Source organism: Molossus molossus, unplaced genomic scaffold, assembly GCF_014108415.1.
Source record: "Molossus molossus isolate mMolMol1 unplaced genomic scaffold, mMolMol1.p scaffold_m16_p_14, whole genome shotgun sequence".
Taxonomy (NCBI): Eukaryota; Metazoa; Chordata; class Mammalia; order Chiroptera; family Molossidae; genus Molossus; species Molossus molossus.
The window spans coordinates 4,603,057-4,620,376 of NW_023425349.1; the positions used below are offsets into that span (position 1 = coordinate 4,603,057).

Consider the following 17,320-nt stretch of genomic DNA (forward strand, 5'->3'; position numbering starts at 1 on the left):
CGACCTGAGCAATCGATGTCCTCAGTGCAAGACAGTGACAGCAACCGCGGTGTCATACACCACGCCATGGCAAACACAGACAGTGCCCCGCAGAGGGCAGCGAACATCTGCACGTTCAAAAGGTGGACACACAGCCCTGGCCGGTTCGGCTCAGCAGTTAGAGCGTCAGTCCGCGGACCAATGAGTTGCGGGCTCGATTCCGGTCAAGGGCACGTACCTCGGCTGCGTTCATCTCCAGCCCTGGTCAGGTCACGTGGGAGGCAACCAACTGATGTGGCTCTGTCATGTCGCTGTTTCTCTCTGTCTCTCTCCCTCCCACTCTATCTGATAATAAGTAGAAAAATATTCTCGGGTGAGAAAAAAAAAAAAAAAAAAAAAGCAGACACACAAAACCCCCAGGGAACTTCTTCAAGGGTAAACTGTCTAACTGAAAGGGTTGAGAGTTTCCACACTCAAGCAAAATGACAAATCTAAGCTTGGAAACAAGGTAGCCACCTAACCCTACCAGCTCCTTTTCAATAAGACAAGGTATTACTACAGTGTCTGCTCTCATCCCTGCAGCACCTGTTTCATCACACACACTACCGGGTGCTTGCTAGACTTAATTTAACTCTCCAACTATCCCCTGAGGCAGGTATTATTATCCCCATTTTTTAAGCAAAGGATCAAAGAGGGCGAGGAACGTAACCGGGGTCACACAGGTGACCGCAGAGTCACTTTCAAACCCACATCTGAACCACTTGCAGATAATTCCACATCACTCCCAAATACAGCTGCATTCACGCAGCCAGACCTGCTGAGTGCCAGATACTCTCGGCGCCCAGCTGCCGGCGCACCTGTGAATACTGCTCTGGGAGGGGACCTCCAAGGGGAGGCTCCACTGGGAAGTGTGGTTGTAGAGTCGCAGCTGCTGGAGACTGTCCACCAGGCAGTTCAGCCTCTTCCTCTGCTGGTTGATGATCTCCCGGTTGTTGGCCAGGGTGTTAAACAGCGTCTCTCGTTCTGGCACAAGCAGGCGCCTGTCGACAGCAGTGAGAAAAGAACTCACACGAGCAGCTCGGGGAGAGAAAGCTCCCACAGAAGAAAAAGACTACAACTATGACAGTAAAAAGAATGAAACAGAGAACCACCAGTAGACAGAAAGCCAGAACATAATAGAGAAATTGCTAGAAAATAAAAAGGGGAAGCCTAATGAGGATAAAACGTAGTGAGGGAGGCCAGGCCTGCACACACAACCAGACAAAATCTCAGAGACTCTGGGACAGAAAAGGGCAGGAGACGAGTCAACAATAGGGGTCAAATTCATTCAGCAATATATTTAGGGTACGTGTCAGTTTCTGTGAGTAAACTACATTCAGTAAAAGAAAAGCCAGGGCTCCCAGAGTCCCTGGATCAGCCCCTCTTCCCAGGGCTCCCAGAGTCCCCGGGAGTCGCCACCTCTTCCCAGTGCTGCCAAGACACAGCGGAGCGCACACCACCGAGCAGGAGGGCCCACCCACCCCAGAGAGCTGAAACGAGAAAGGGACCATTTCCTTTCTTTTTTGGGTGACAGGTAGTTCAAGATCAATTTTTAAATGCATTTCAATAGGGTACAAGATAATACTTAGAGAAGGACCTAAAACAGAAATGCTGGAAAACTGTATAGATTTAATACTCTGAACTCCACAGAGAGGTAACTATAAAAAAAAGCATATTAAGTAGTGAATCCATGGAACTGTCACGAAGGAGAAGAAAGCCTGGCTTCTCTGTTATCATTATGCATTTTTAAAAAACCCAATTAGTTAGCAAACAGAAATCTAACTGCCAAGCAGAGCAGAACATACATGCTGCCAGGTCAAGCCATCCTCTCAACATGGTTGAACATGAACTCAGAACTAGGGGAGGGTGCCCGGAAATCTCTGATGGGGCCCCGCCCAGGGGGACAGGTGCTCCAGGCCACAGGCTGAGGAATCCTCCCCAACCAGTGTCTGAGGGATCAGTGCTCACTCTACCTTCCGCTACCTACACTCCCAGCTGAGAGCCCTCAGGTTGGGCACAAGGCCTTTCTCCACGTGAACAACAGAATGTGCTGAATTCTGCTCGCCGAACTTCAAGCACATTCTGGCCCTGCCCCTGACAGCACACCCAGGTGGCCCCACTTACAAGTTCTGTGATCCCACAGCTTTATAAACAAGTAAACAGATCATTTCTTAGTTGGTTTCCTCACAGAGCCAACCGCATTAATCGAGTGCAGGTGTTTCAATATGGGGCGCTTCGAGGGCTGGTCTGGTTTCCACATTTCTTGTGGCCACTCGACTGCTCTCACCATGCACTGCGTTCTAGTCCCTCTGTTTTACCTCTGCCATCATTTCTCTCGCTTTCTAATTAGCCACACTAATGAGGAATGCCTTCTTAAAAAGAAAACTTGGAATATACAAAAGAGCATATAGAAAAAATTCCTCTTAGTCCCATCTCTGCGAGTATTTTCCAAGATTAACTTCCAGCCTCTTGTCTATGTTTGGGACTCCACAATGAGCTCACCCAGCATGTCCTTTCCATATTTTATATATTGTACCTGATAACATGATTATATGCATGTCACACACCCCACATAGCATACAAATATATGTAACAGGATGTTTTGAGAAAATACTAGTCCATGGTTATGTCTGTATTTTTTAAAAAGTGATCAGGCCCTGGCCGGTTTGGCTCAGCGGTTAGAGAGTCAGCCTGTGGTCCAGAGAGACCCGGGTTCAGTTCCCGCTAAGGACATGTACCTCAGTTGCAGTTTGTCCCCGGCCCTGGTTGGTCGTGTGGGTGGCAGCCACTTGATGTGTCCCTTTCACATCGATGTTTCTCTCTTTCTCTCCCTCTTCCTCTCTCTCCCTCCCACTCTATCTGAACAAAAAAATGGAAAACATCTTTGGGTGAGGATAAAAATAAATAAATAAATAAATAAAAAGTGATCAGAATTATTGAGCCACTCGAACGTGTAGATTACTAGGTTTAATCCACTTTGTGCCATCAAAGCCAGCTGTGCTGCAATATAAATTCTCTTAAGTAAACTGCTGTGAGTACTGCTGTTATTTCTGTAGAACAAATAGCTAGAAGCAGGATGATGGGCCAGCGTCAGCAAGAAGCAACATTTTAGGGTTTTCTTTTGTTTTATTTTTTGTCCTCACCTGAGGACATTTTTCCATTTTCTGTTTAGATAGAGTGGGAGGGAGAGAGAGAGAGAGAGAGAGGGAGAGGGGGAGGGAAAGAGAGAGAAAGAGAGAGAGAGAGAGAAACATCGACGTGAAAGGGACACATCGAGTGGTTGCCACCCACACAACCCAACCAGGGCCGGGGACAAACTGCAACCGAGGTACGTGCCCTTGGTGGGAACTAAACCCGGGTCTCTCTGGACTGCAGGCCGACGCTCTAACCGCTGAGCCAAACCGGCCAGGGCCATTTTAGAATTTTTTATCAAATCTCCTAAACCATCTTTTAAACAGGCTGCAGTGTACCTCCCACCACCTGCGGGGGTGGCACCTCGCTCACTTTTGCTTTCTCTTTTGTTCCAGATGTTGATCCCACTCCAAGTCTAGAACATCATTCACATCTTGGACAGCAAACTTCACATATTGATGAAGGCGCCGAATTTCCTACAAGACAAAAATAAAAATGACTCAGTTTTCCAGTAGCTTGGAGGAAGATGTACTGAAACATCAAAATAATTTTGAATTGTTTTTATATCGAGAACCATAACGAACAAAGAAAACAAACTAGGCTTTAATATAATCATCAGAACGTTATAATCCAAATGAAATCCAGAAACTCAGCCTTTCTGAGGGTGTGACAGAGAGGTGGTGAAAAGAATTAGAAACAGAACAGGCGTATTGGTGCAGGGCCTCCAGGGAACAAATGTTCTTGCTTAGTTCTCATTTTTCAGCTCCTCTAAAGTGTCTCAACATGGTCTAGGAATTTTCCGCTGCACTCTGGTACTCCAACAGGGCATCCATTTACTCTTTGTTCTCCCACCCATGAAATTAACTGTATTAGAGACAAAATTATCCTACAAAACAGTGCTGAAAATAATTCTGAACCTATCTATTCATAACACAGAACACAGAAGTCATCTCACCAAATGAGAATTCATTTCTTCTCCAAAACAAAGAACAGCATCAGCATTAGAAACTGAATTTTTCATTATTAACATTCTTATCTATTAACTTATTTTAGGCCTGCAATAATTTTCTTTAAATTTTGGTCCAGTATTAACCTTCAGGCTATACAAACAGACTGAAAAAATAACAATAAAGGTAAAGCAGTCTTGCCCTGGCCGGTTTTGCTCAGTGTAGAGCACTGGCCCGCAGACCAAGGAGTCGCAGGTTCGCAAGAGCCCATATCCCGGCTGAGATTTGTCCCTGGCCCTAGTCAGGGTCGTGTGGGAGGCAGCCAGTCAGTGTGTCTCTCTCACACAGATGTTTCTCTCTCTCTCTCTCCCTCCCTTCCACTCTATCTAAAGATGAATGGAAAAAGTATCCTCAGGTGAGGATTAAAAAAAATGAAGCAGTCTGTTAGATATGTATGCAAATGAAGACACTGTGCATACACAGGAAAAAAAGCTTTCTGCATCTGTACCAAGATCTTACTGTGTTTAAATGTACTTTCAAAATTATTCTTGGATAAGGGTATATGTCTCAACTGAAAAAGAGAAAATGTCATTTAAAGAGAGCCGGGCTGCTTCCAGGAAGTAGCAGTAACCTCAACACCAAAAACAAACTTCAACTAACTAACACAAGTGCAGGGAGGCCCTCTCTGACACTCAAACGCGATCAGGCCTGTGAGTTAGCTGCTGCCGCTGCTTCTGAGTGTGCTCCTGACTTCACCTCCGACAGAGCCACTCTTCTTCCAAGGCCCATGACAAATACTTCTTTATCCTCACCCGAGGACATTTTTCCATCTTTTATTCAGATAGAGCGGGAGGGAAAGAGAGGAAGAGAGAGAGAGAGAAACATCGACGTGAAAGGGACACATCGAGTGGCTGCCACCCACATGACACAACCAGGGCCGGGGACAGACTGCAACCGAGGTACATGCCCTTAGCGGGAACCGAACCCGGGTCTCTCTGGACTGCAGGCCGACGCTCCAACTGCTGAGCCAAACCGGCCAGAGCACAAACACTTCTTTTCAGTGACTTAGCTGCTCACTCATCTGTAATCCCATAGCAACACACTCCACACTGCATTTGTGTGTTCCCCTTTCCCCCTGCCACTCAGCCAGCCACAGGGACTGCACGCTGTGGTGTCGAGGTCAAGAGCACAGCTCTGAGTCACTGTCCAGGCTCAAGGGTGTAGCATCTGTTAGCGGTGAGACTTGGGTACTTCCAGTATTTTTCTTTTGTACATGACATGCACTCAATATAAGCTAGTTATTATGGTCTGTTTAGCACTGTGTAAAAAGAAAACAATTTCCTTTTCAATGGGGAGAGTGTCGTCCAATGGCTGTATGCTTTCCTTTTAGTTTGGACACAGAGCAAGTGGCGTAAAGGCAGCAGGAAGGAAGTTTAACTAGATGCCACACAGGCTGTCATCTGAAGAGCAGAGGCCAATGGCCAGCACTCCCTTGCTAAGAGTCAACATCCACAGCAGAGGAACTCTGGGAAGACCACAGGGCTGCGGGACCCAGCAGGGGTTCCTCAACCTTTCTGGGAGGAGCAACTGTTTCATTCATTTTCTTATTGTCAGTAAGTTTATCAGGTGTGGGACGTGAATGGTGGACTTTCTGGGCAGGAGGAGACTCCTCACACTCATAGACCCTCACATCCTGGGTGAGGGTGACTAGTGCTGCTCCCTGTGCCTCATTACTACTGGGATTCTAGGCAAATGCAAGGAAGTGGGAGCTGACTCCCCCCATGCCCACCAAAGCTTATGATGTAACAGTGGAATACACTGAAAGATGAAAACAAAAACCAGATTTTGCAAAGGCCGAGAATAAGAATAATGAACAATCAATAAGAAAAGTAGTGTTGCGGAATCGATTCCCAATCAGGGTACATGCCTAGGTTGGGGGCCAAATCCCCAGTGGGGGGCACGTGGTAGGCAGCCAATCGATGTTCTCTCTCATCAATGTTTCTATCTCTCTCTCCCTCTCCCTTCCCCTCTCTCTAAAATCAATAAAGAAAAAAGAACTCTGTTTTTGCCCTGGCAGGTATAGCTCCACGGTTAGAGTGGCAGCCCTTGGGTTCAATCCCCAGTTGTGGTCGTGCAGGAGGCAACCAATCAATGTGTCCCTCTCACATCAATGTTTCTCTCTCTCTCCTCTATCTAAAAATCAATGGAAAAATATCCTCAGGTGAGGATTAACAAAAAATAAAAAAACTCTAATTTTGTTCATCTAAAAGCACTCAGTGGAGGAGTGGCGCTGCCTGCGGCACGGTCAAGGAAGCCCATGGGGAGCAGGTGAATTATTCAGGCAGTGAGCGGCCGCACAGGGCGGCACCGGAGCCCGCGGCCGCACAGGGCGGCACCGGAGCCCGCGGCTGCACAGGAGTGGGCCCAGGAGCCCGCGGCTGCGCGCTCCGGCCGGACGCCCTACCTGGAGCTGTGCTTCACTCCTGGGATCCAGTGGTCTCTTGTAGAGCAGATGCAGGTACCCAGAGTCGTGGTTTCTCTCACTTTGTTCTCTGGCTTCTTCAACACCAGCAAAGCCCTCGAGTAGAGTTGTTTTCAGCGTACTTATATCTCCATGAAGAGACTGGGAAAGGCATAAGGATGTATTGATTTTAAAAAGTGGTATTTCTAAGAAATTAACCCTTCTGCTCTGGATCAAGGAAGGTGGTGCTTCTCAAACAGGTAACATTGTGAACATCTGAATACACTTAAGTGATCGTACAAGAAAGAATTTCACTGCTCAGATAGAAGCATACTAATGCTCTTTTTTTTTAAGTGTACCAACATTCATTTTTCTTCCTCATTAAAAAACCATTTCCAATGATCGGAAATTCAGAGACTAAGAGAAGTATTAACAGTAGCTATAATCCTACTAACTAAAGGCAGTCACTGCTAATACCCTAGAGAACTTTCCTCTTTCAAACATGACATTTAACACCAGGGCTCTGGAGTCAGACAGTCTGAGCTGGGACCCTGGCACTAGCGCTCAGCACTGGGTGGCCCTGGGCAGTCTTCACCCCTCTAAGCCCCACTTCCTGACCTGGACAACAAGAAGAATAGCACCTGCGCATAGCTCAGCTGTAGGATTCAACGAGACAACACAGGTCAAGTGTGTAGCACAGTGCCTGGCACACAGCTAAGCAGTAATAACAGTCACACAATAGATAATACTATTAACAACAATTTGGTATTTTTATTCTGTATCATGATCTTAAGTGTTCTGCTTTTTTAAAAAACTGAATGCTTTACTACAACCTAACAATTTACTTATGAAAGTAAAATGTCAAATATACCTAAACGAACAGCATGCATCTCTTACAGAGTGCCTTGTCTGGGTCATTTCTCATTCCACCTTCCATGGGAAAACCCAAACAGAGCAGCTAGAGTAACTTGACCAACGTCACCTAATTCATTAGGTGCTGAAGGCAGGACCTGCACTTAGGCATCGCTCCGCGAATGGCTCACACCCAGGAGAAACGACACCGGTGGGCTCTGAAGAGGAGCACACACCCATGGACATGAGGAGCACAACGGTGAAAGCCAGGGCGCCCTCGGAGACCGTCACCGAGCACAAACCTCCGTGGTCTCTTTAATCTCCAGGAGAAAGGTGTGCAAGTCATCCGACTCCGTCCGCAGCATCTTCATCTCCTCCGAAGTGCCCAGCTGGAAACAGGCTTTCGAGGTGCGCGCCTTCAGCTCTTCCAGCTCCTTCTGAAAGTGCGTGATCTGCAGAGGCCGCACACAAGGGGACTGCTCAGTCCGGATGGCACAGCAGTACTGTCACTGCTCCTGGGCTCACAGACAGGACAGACTCTTGGGACATGCCAGGTTCAATGCAGCACAGCACAGTCACGTAGGAGTCTGCACTACTGGAAAACACGCAGGGGCAAATTACCTCCTCTCCAATTCCAATGATCACAGGATCTGACTCTTTCCACTGATGTCCCTGCTTTTCTGTCACAGGAGGCGGAAGTGACTTTGCCTAAGTGGAAGGCAAAAGGTTTAAAAATGCATCCAATCCCCCAAGCTACGTCTTCCTGAAGCACGGGTTCACTGCCTGTTCCAGGGAATGTCGCTCTCATAACAGTCAATGTCCCATCATTCATTCTTTTCAGCCTGAACTGACTGGGTATCTGCTTGGTATAAGATACGTTTAAACAGTGGAGAGAGGCGAACAAGACAAACGAGGCCCTAAGCTCGTGGAATCTACCTTCTACGGGACGAGACGAACAATATAAAGTAAACAAACGGGATAAATGTCAGCTGGTGACAAGTGATATGGGAACAGGAAATACAAAGAGTCGAAGAGGGACTGCTGTAGACGAGACGCCCAGAGCCCTCGCTGCGCTGCCTCTGAGGCCGGGAGCCAGAGAGCTGGGGGACCCGGGAACCACCTTCCGGGCCCGACACGAGCGGCTGCAGAGGAGCTGAGGCAGGCAGAGCCTCGGCATGTCCTCGGCACAGAGATACGTGAACGCGGGCACCGTGGGGTCAGAGAGGAAGCTGGAAGGGGCAGGGGCGGACCATGTAAGGCTACACCAAGGAGTCTGAATCTTACTCTAAGTGTGTGGGAAAGCTACCAATGAAGTTTTAGGAGAGTTTAAGCTACTTTGTGATGTATGATTTTAAAGAAGAGCCCAGACAACAATGAAAGAAGGTAGGAGCAGAAGTAGGGAGACCAGTCAGGAGGCTGACTAGGGAAGAGACGACAAGAGCCTGCCGCATGGCACTGACAGGGAGTGTGAGAGGTGGATCTGTGGCATCCGCCTCATCAGCTCAGAGCGGAGAAGACCAGCAAGTCCAGACTGGGGGAGGGCGCTGGGGGAGGGGCGCAAGCAAACACCTGCTTGCACCATTTGCTGTGGGAACACTAGGAAAGGAACAGTTCCTGGGAGACTGAATCAAGAATTCCGCTTCAGAGATGTTACCATTTGAGATAACTTTTCAATTATTCAATACCTATAATAATTAATACACAGAGTTTTTAGAATGTATACGCATTCATTTAAGCAGCAAACAATTATTTAACAAACACCATGTGTCATGCACGCATTATGCCAAAAGCCAGACTGCAGACGGTTTACCGTGTGCCCCACACTGTGCTGCGGGGATGGCTGGAGGAGACAGGAAAGACATGACTCCTGCTCCGAGGACACTGAGATAATCAAGTGGGAAACCGACACAAAATTACCTTTCAGTTAAACCACAGAAAGTTTAAACTGAGATGGCAGACTGCAGACCTAAATATGAAAATTAAAATAAAGCTTTTTGAAAAACATAGGAGAGAGAACACTCTATAAAGTATATATATGACTGTCTAACCACTATGCTGCACACCCAGAACTATACAAATGTTAAAGTACACTGCAATTGAAAAATAAAATTTTACTGAAACATAGAAAAATATACTTCTAACCTTAGAATAGCAAGTGATTTCTAAAACAGAACACAAAAAGCACTAGTCATAAAATAAAAGTCGATATATCAGACTATATTAAAATTAAGAACTTGTAGTCATCAAAAGAAGCACGAAGATGAAAGGCAATCCAGAGGCTGAGAAAGTGTTCACACTGTACGTGTACGTTGTGTATGTATCCAATGAGGAACTAACTTTCACAAATCTGTAAGAAAATGACAGAAGACCCAAGAGAAAAATGGATAAACAACTTGAAGTCACCCCATAAAAGATATTCCACAAAATACACCAACAACAAAAGATGAAAAATACCAAGATCGGTGAGGATGTGGAACAGCTGAATTCTCATATACTCCTGGTGGGAATTTACCAGAGAGGATTACACTCCTGGTCTAATACCCAGCAATTCCACACTTAGGTATCTGCCCAACAGAAATGCATACATTTGTTCACCCCAAAACATCAACTAGTACGGTCATTGCAACACTATTCACAGTTAAGTTCAACCTGGAAGCTACTGGAATGCCCATCAAAGGTGGAACAAACACATGTAATAGTCACCCAATATGACATGGGTAAACCTCCGCAACACAATGTTGAACAAAACAGCCAGATACAAGCATACGTACTGTGTGATTCCATTTATAGAAGGTACAAACAAGCTAGAGTAAGCTGTGCTGTTAGAAATCATGCTGGCTGAGTCCCCTTTGGCAAGGGTAGCTACTAGAAGGGCGCAAAGGAGGGGAATTCTGGGGTCCTGGTCAGGTTCCATTTCTTAATCTGAGTGTTGGTTACCAAGGTGTGTTCAGCTGGTGACAATTCACAGAGATGTGTGTACTTCTCCCCTCTGTGTGCCACATGTCAATAAAAGTTAAGTAAGTAATAATCAACTGAAATGGCAATGGAAAGATTTGATTACTTTGAGAATAAGGAAAAAAATGTCAGATGCTGCAGTATTCTCAGACAGCAAGAGAATCAGCACTAACAGTATCGCATGTGTAAGCTCAGGACTGGCAGAGGACGTGATGCAGACTCGCGCTGAGATGAACGGCTTCTATGAGCACACTACAAATGTCTAAAGCTCATCTGGTCCCTACCACACAGTCCCAAGTACTAGTGTAAAAGAGTCAGTTCTAAAACACAACATCCCTTTTATGAACATGTGTGTTGGGGGCAATAAATAAATAAGCCCAGGACTGTGAGTTGAGGTCAAACATACCTGGGGAGAACCTGACTTGGCCACTGGAGGGGTTATCCTGGGTGACTTCTGCCCCACTGAGGACACTGGACCTGGACTGCTGTGAGCGGACCGCCCTGCCAGAATAAGAAGGCAGTTAAAACAGACAGTGTTTGCTCCCATCCTTACTCCCCACAGAGGCTCCTGATGCACCTAGGAAGCAGGGGACAGCTGAAAAACCATCATATGAAAACACGAATCCCCAGCACCTTGGAAGAACTCATAGGGTCTTCAGACCCTCCTGGAAACCTCTAACACAAGGTTCACCCTGCTGTACATTAGAATCACTGGGGGAACTGTTTCAAAAAAAAACGAACACACCTCCTAGCCAGTGAGGCTCAATTGGCTGAGCATTATCCCGTGCGCCAAAGGGTTGCCAGTTTGAGTCCCGATCAGGGCACATGGCTGGTTTGTGGGTTTGATGCCCAGTAGGGAAAGCATGTAGAGGCAACTGATCGATGTTTCTTCCCACCTCCCTCCCCCAAAAGCATGTCCTAGGGCAAGGATAAAAATAAATAAATAAAAATAAAAAAGCATGCCCTGGCCAGTATGTTAAGTGGTTAGAGCGTCGGTCTGCGGACCAAAGAGTCAAGGGTTAGATTCCAGTAAAGGGCACATACTTCAGTTGTGGTTCAGTCCCCAGCCCTTTTTGGGGTCATGCAGGAGGCAACCAATCAATGTCTCTCTCTCTCTCTCTCCCCCTCCCTCCCACTCTATCTGAAAATAAATAGAAAAATATCGAGTGAGGATTAAAACAAAAAAAGCAAACACACCAAAACCCACACCCAAGTGTTACCCCCAGAGTCTGATTAAACTACTAGGGGATGGATCCTCCATGAGGCTAGTGTGCAACTGGGACTCAGACCAATGAACTCGGACCCTCCAAACTATAAGAATTAATGGCACGAAGTGGGCGTGGGGGTTGGTGGTGAGCAGCAGAAAGGGAGGAAAGTAAATGTGCACTGAGATTCTAGTTTTCTCTCCCGAGCCACACACAGACTGCAAGCACTGAGGCAGGGCCTCATAACTTGTTGGGTCTCATACAGACGCCTTTCAACACCGAATGAGAAGTCCTAGGATAAGGTGACTGGCAAACTCCACAAAGCAGCCCTTCCTCCTGGGCAGCAGGAAAGGAAAGACAATGTTGGGAATTTCACAGCTCAATGCCCGCTTGATATTTACCAAAATAAAATTATTCCCATCAAACACCAAATGGCTACCTAACTATGCCTGGCTAGGTAGTAGCACTGGCATTCATGACAATAACCAACTTAAAAATTGCGACAGAGCTGGCAAACACCACTTTAACCAAGGGACCGAATAACATCATTGATGTCGGGACTGAACAGATCATAAAACGTAATGCACGCATCGCCCATGTGGTGTTGCTGCTCAAAACGCTCAGCCTGAACCTCATCGTGCGGAACAACAGATCCACACTGAGGGACAGCCCACAAACCTGGCCTGATCCCCTTCCCAAATGTCAGTGCTGTGAAGACAAAGGTGAAGAATGTGTAAGACAGACTGATGAGACACGATCGGAATATACTGTGATCCCTGACTGGTTCTTGGCTTGGAAGGGGGGAAACTCCCCATAAAAAACATTGGGATAGCCCTGGCCGGTTTGGCTCAGTGGTTAGTGTCGGCCTGCAGTCCAGAGAGACCCGGGTTCAGTTCCCACTAAGGGCGCGAACCTCGGTTGCAGTTTGTCCCCGGCCCTGGTTGGTCGTGCGGGTGGCAGCCACTCGATGTGTCCCTTTCACATCGATGTTTCTCTCTCTCTCTCTCCCTCCCACTCTATCTGAACAAAAAAAAATGGAATAATGTCCTCATGCAAGGATAAAAACAAAACAAAACATTGGGATAACTGTGGAAATGTGAATGTGGTCGCTAGATTGTTACATTTTGGGCATGTGACAATGTATCGTAAGCCCTTGTTTTCAGGAGATACACACAAGGACTTAGACTAAAGTGTTTCACATTTCATTTGTTGCAATTAAGTATCAAATGTTTTAGAAAAAAACATATTAAAACAAGAAGAAATAAAGCAAATAGTGCACAATGTTTGCAAGTGTTGAATTGTGGTGAAGGGTATAGTATTCTTTATACAATTTTTGCAACCTTTCTACAAGTTTGATAGACAAAAAAAGATAATTTGCTCATAGAGTTTCATAAATCAATTCAACCCAACTATAAGTATTATTTCCACTTATGATCGTTATTTAACAAATCTTTTTACAGTAGGGCTGAGTGTAAGAATTCAAGACAGCCACCAGAGGCAACAGCGTGACAGCCACGGCAGGCTGTCTCTTCTGGCCGGCCCTTCCCACGGCAGGCTCCCCGGAGATAAATGCTGAACGACAGCTCGAATCAAGTACGCTGAGCTCCACAGGAAACGTCGAGACAGGTGTGGCAGCCCCGAGACCATAGTGGGAGCCCCGCATGTGAGTGGGAGGTGCAGGAAGCATGAGGAAAGAACAGCCCAGCTATGTTAGCTGGCTGCATAACTGGAAAACGTCATCTGAGCACGCAGGACTGCGCTCGAAGGCAGTCTGCTTAAAGCCATACCTGACGCCGAGGGAGAGACTGAGGCCTTGGATGACAGGGAGCCGGACGATGCTGACAGGGGCGTGGGGTGGCTGAGCGGGCCAGAGGAAGCTGGCTTGGAGGCAGAGAACGGCAGCAGCGGGGGCGTGCTCTGGGAGCTGTTGGCAGCAGAGGTCGCCACAGTGAACCTGAGAAGGGCAGTGCGCATGTGTCAGAATGCTTGCTGGCATCTTTCCCGCTGCTCGTGAGCAAAGTCATCAAAGGATAACTTACTATCCGTTCTTTCCAGCCTTCCAGAAATGCAAATACTTAGCTATTTCTTATAAAAGCTGAAAGCTGCAAGAAAACATTGATCTGATCTTCCGCTTATTTAGGAATGAATTAGTCAATGAAAATATCAAATAAATATTTAACGTGGAAATGAAATGGAGGAGGGCATAGAGAGGATAAATGATGATGGAAAAAATTAAAGTATATTTAAACAAAAGTGAAACTAGGTTTATCATGCTATGAAATACTTATTTTCGCCTGGCCGGTGTAGCTCAGTGGTTGAGCATCGACCCAAGCAACAAAAGGTCGCCAGTTTGATTCCCAGTCGGGGTACATGCCCAGATTGTGGGCCAAAACCCCAGTGCGGGGCATGCAGGAGGCAGCCAACTGATGTTCTCTCATTGATGTTTGTATCTCTCTCTCCCTCTCCCTTCCTCTCTCTTCAAAAGCAATCAAGAGGTACTTATTTTCTATTCTACCAAGCTGAGTAAAAGAAAAGACGGTGGGACTCAATTATATTAAGGAGAGTTTAGAACCCTGTTTTTGCCAACAAAATCACTGAGCTGGTTTTGGGGTGATCACTCCCTCTGAGGAGTGAAAGAGGAACAGGAAAGCAGGTCACCCTCTTTGGAAAGTTTATCGTCTACACTACAGGACATGTCAGGCAAGTTTCACCTGAAGAGCCAACGTGTGTAAACAATCCAACATCAGATGACTGGGAAAACAAGTCATAATGTAGCACAAGATGGGACACCAGGCAACTATTAGAACAAAATGGCTGTGTGACAATTCAACATAAACGCTGACAACGGCGGCAACAGGGACAACAGCTAGCACCACCTGGACGAAACAAGAGACAGTCCAGATGAGCGGGGAGAAGCTGGTAGTGTTTATCTTGGAAAGGGCTACAGGGCTAAGGAATCTCTTCCTTCAAGAAGCTTCCATCTGGGGGGAGAACAACCACAGACCCAGAAGCAGAAAGTAAGATGTGAGGGGCTGGGCGGGCCGGCCTGGAGGCCTGGAGCAGCACTGCGGAGTCTGGGCTGTATTCCGAGAGCAGCAGAAAGCCACTGGGGCCGCCAAGCAGGAGAGTCATCCATGTAGTTACAATTTCCCAAGATCACTGATGGCCGTTCAGAAAGGAGCTCAGAGGGACTCAAGGAATGACAGAAGGAGAAAAGGACGACAAGAGATTCATTTCCCTCACAGGATGTAAACATTGTATGGCTACATTTTTAAAGATAAGGAGTATCTCCTACATTTGAAATCTGAAAAAGCAAAACAATATTTAAATATAAACCTCTAATAATTAAAAAAATTTTCTAAAAGACCCTTCTGGACACTGTCCATTAACAGAATGCAAACCTTTTATGTTGTTTGGATTTTTAGCATTTGCTAGTATTATTTGGAAAAAATGCAAACACGGAAAATCTACTCAGTACCTCCACTCAGTGGCTGTTTTCGGCGAATAACACGCGACATTTTTACCCACCCTACGGGAGAATCAAACTTGCAGGTCACTCACTTTTCGCTAAGGTTGACCTTGACTGCAGAGGCTGAGGGTGGGAAGGACTTCATTCCAGTGCTGGGTGTAGACGCACTTGGCATTGGTGTGCTTTCCAGGGTGGGCTTAAAACCCAGTGAGCCAAAGGAGAACGAAGTAGCTGCGGGCGCCATGGGGGAGGCTGCAGGGGTGGGCACTAGGGGGGTCTGAGGAGGAGCGAAGGAGAAAGTGGCTGCCCCGGAGCCCACAGTGGCTTTGGAAGCATCAGAAGCATTGGGGTACGGAGGGGGCTCCCCAGTGACAGAACCAGATAACTTCAAGGACGAATAACCGAAGGAGAACACGGCAGGGGCTCCCCCAGCAGAGGGCAAGGACAAGGCGGGGGAGGGAGCAGTGGACAGTGAGGGCTGGACAGAGGCGGGAGCTGCAGCGGCTGAAGCCTCGGGTTTCTGTGGGGCCTGCAAGGTTGGGGTTGTGGGAGTACTTCCTGCAATGAAAAAATGGGGGAAACGGAAGGGGTCAGTTAACACTGGAACAGCAGAGGGCCACTTAACAGAAAGCCCTCGGAACAGGGCTTGTGGGAGGAACCAGCAAACATTCCATGAGACTACAAAACTCTAGGAAAAGGGAAATGGGACAGACATTAGACTGACTAACAGCACTTCATACACACTGAATTCAGTAATGTAGAAAAGACGCACTTCTCAACGCTACAGCGAGCAGTCATGCATTCTGCAACATTCACTCAGAACCAGGAAGCTGTCATTCAGATCTCCACTTCGTAAGTACTACAAGCAAGCTGAAGAGAAGGAAAGAGTTACGTAAGAGCACATACCCACTGTTTCTCAACCAAGGGAAGCAAAAGGTGAGAAGCTCTGAGAGTGTAACTTAATACACTTAGACGCGACAAAAACACAGGAAGGATTGAGATTTGACTATACAGCCCTGGCCGGTTTGGCTCACCGGTTAGAGCGTCGGCCTGCGAACCAGAGAGACCCGGGTTCGGTTCCTGCTAAGGGCATATACCTAGGTTGCAGTTTGTCCCCAGCCCCGATTAGGGTCGTGTGGGTGGCAACCAGTCGATGTGTCTCTCACATCAACATTTCTCTCTCTCTCTCTTCCTCCCTTTCTCCCTCCCGCTCTATCTGAAGATAAATGCAAAATGTCCTTGGGTGAGGATTAAAAAAAAAAAGATCTGACTATATAAAAAATAGTTACATAACTAAAAGGTAAATGAAAAATATCTGTAGCAAAAACCTCATATCAACTGAGATTTAAAATTTTCAAGCCTCTAATAGCTATAAGCTGGGAGACTAATTCACCAAAAGTAAATAAATTTAATCTCTCTAATAAAAAAATGTAAATTTAAATGAGGCACATCACTGTCCTCTAAATTATCAAAATTTAAATACCTATAATCCCCTACATTTGGAAGGGTAAAATGAACCTAAAACCTTTTATTACTAATAGGTACCTAATTTAGCACAGTCTTTTAGAAAACATTTTTGCATTATGTCTCAAAAAATCATAAGCCCTGGCCAGTTTGGCTCAGCGGTTAGAGCGTCGGCCTGCGGTCCGGAGAGACCCGGGTTCGGTTCCCGCTAAGGGCACGTACTTCGGTTGCAGTTTGTCCCCGGCCCTGGTTGGTCGTGCGGGTGGCAGCCACTCGATGTGTCCCTTCACGTCGATGTTTCTCTCTCTCTCTCTCTCTCTCCCTTCCTCTCTCTCCCTCCCGCTCTATCTGTACAAAAAAAAATAAAAAATAAAAAAATAAAAAAATCATAAAAAAGGGACACAATAAACTCATTTCTAAGAATAAAGCCTATGAAAATAATTTTTAAAAATGAAAGACATTTAATGCAATCCAAATGGTAAAAAATATTCAATAGAATATTAAGCAGTCACTCTTTTCAATGCATCACACAGATTATGTAAGAAACTGAAAAATGCTTCAATTTAAATTATTAACCCGCATATCAATGATATATGCAACATAACTATGAAGAAAGATGCTTATAAAAAAACAATGAGAGAATATCCTAAAAGGCAGATTTAAAACTGTCTACTTTCAGCCCTGGCCGGTTTGGCTCAGCGGTTAGAGCGTCGGCCTGCGGCCCAGAGAGACTTGGGTTTGGTTCCCGCTAGGGGCACATACCTTGGTTGTAGTTTGTCCCCAGCCCTGGTTGGGTTGAGTGGGTGGCAGCCACTTG

The 17,320-nt window shown here is 46.4% G+C and overlaps 1 protein-coding gene across 3 annotated transcripts in view; it reads right to left on the minus strand.

Annotated features, from left to right (window-relative positions):
- The window catches only part of NUP214 (nucleoporin 214), an 89,312-nt gene that overhangs the window by 52,391 nt on the left and 19,601 nt on the right, over positions 1 to 17,320 (minus strand). For all 3 annotated transcript variants that reach the window (XM_036260780.1, XM_036260779.1, XM_036260781.1), the window contains 8 exons: positions 15,132 to 15,597; positions 13,358 to 13,524; positions 10,772 to 10,866; positions 8,032 to 8,118; positions 7,713 to 7,862; positions 6,562 to 6,720; positions 3,523 to 3,626; positions 837 to 1,019 (listed from right to left, as the gene is read on the minus strand). In XM_036260780.1, coding sequence (XP_036116673.1) covers positions 837 to 1,019; positions 3,523 to 3,626; positions 6,562 to 6,720; positions 7,713 to 7,862; positions 8,032 to 8,118; positions 10,772 to 10,866; positions 13,358 to 13,524; positions 15,132 to 15,597 — 1,411 coding nt within the window. The remainder of the gene's footprint in view (positions 1 to 836; positions 1,020 to 3,522; positions 3,627 to 6,561; positions 6,721 to 7,712; positions 7,863 to 8,031; positions 8,119 to 10,771; positions 10,867 to 13,357; positions 13,525 to 15,131; positions 15,598 to 17,320) is intronic.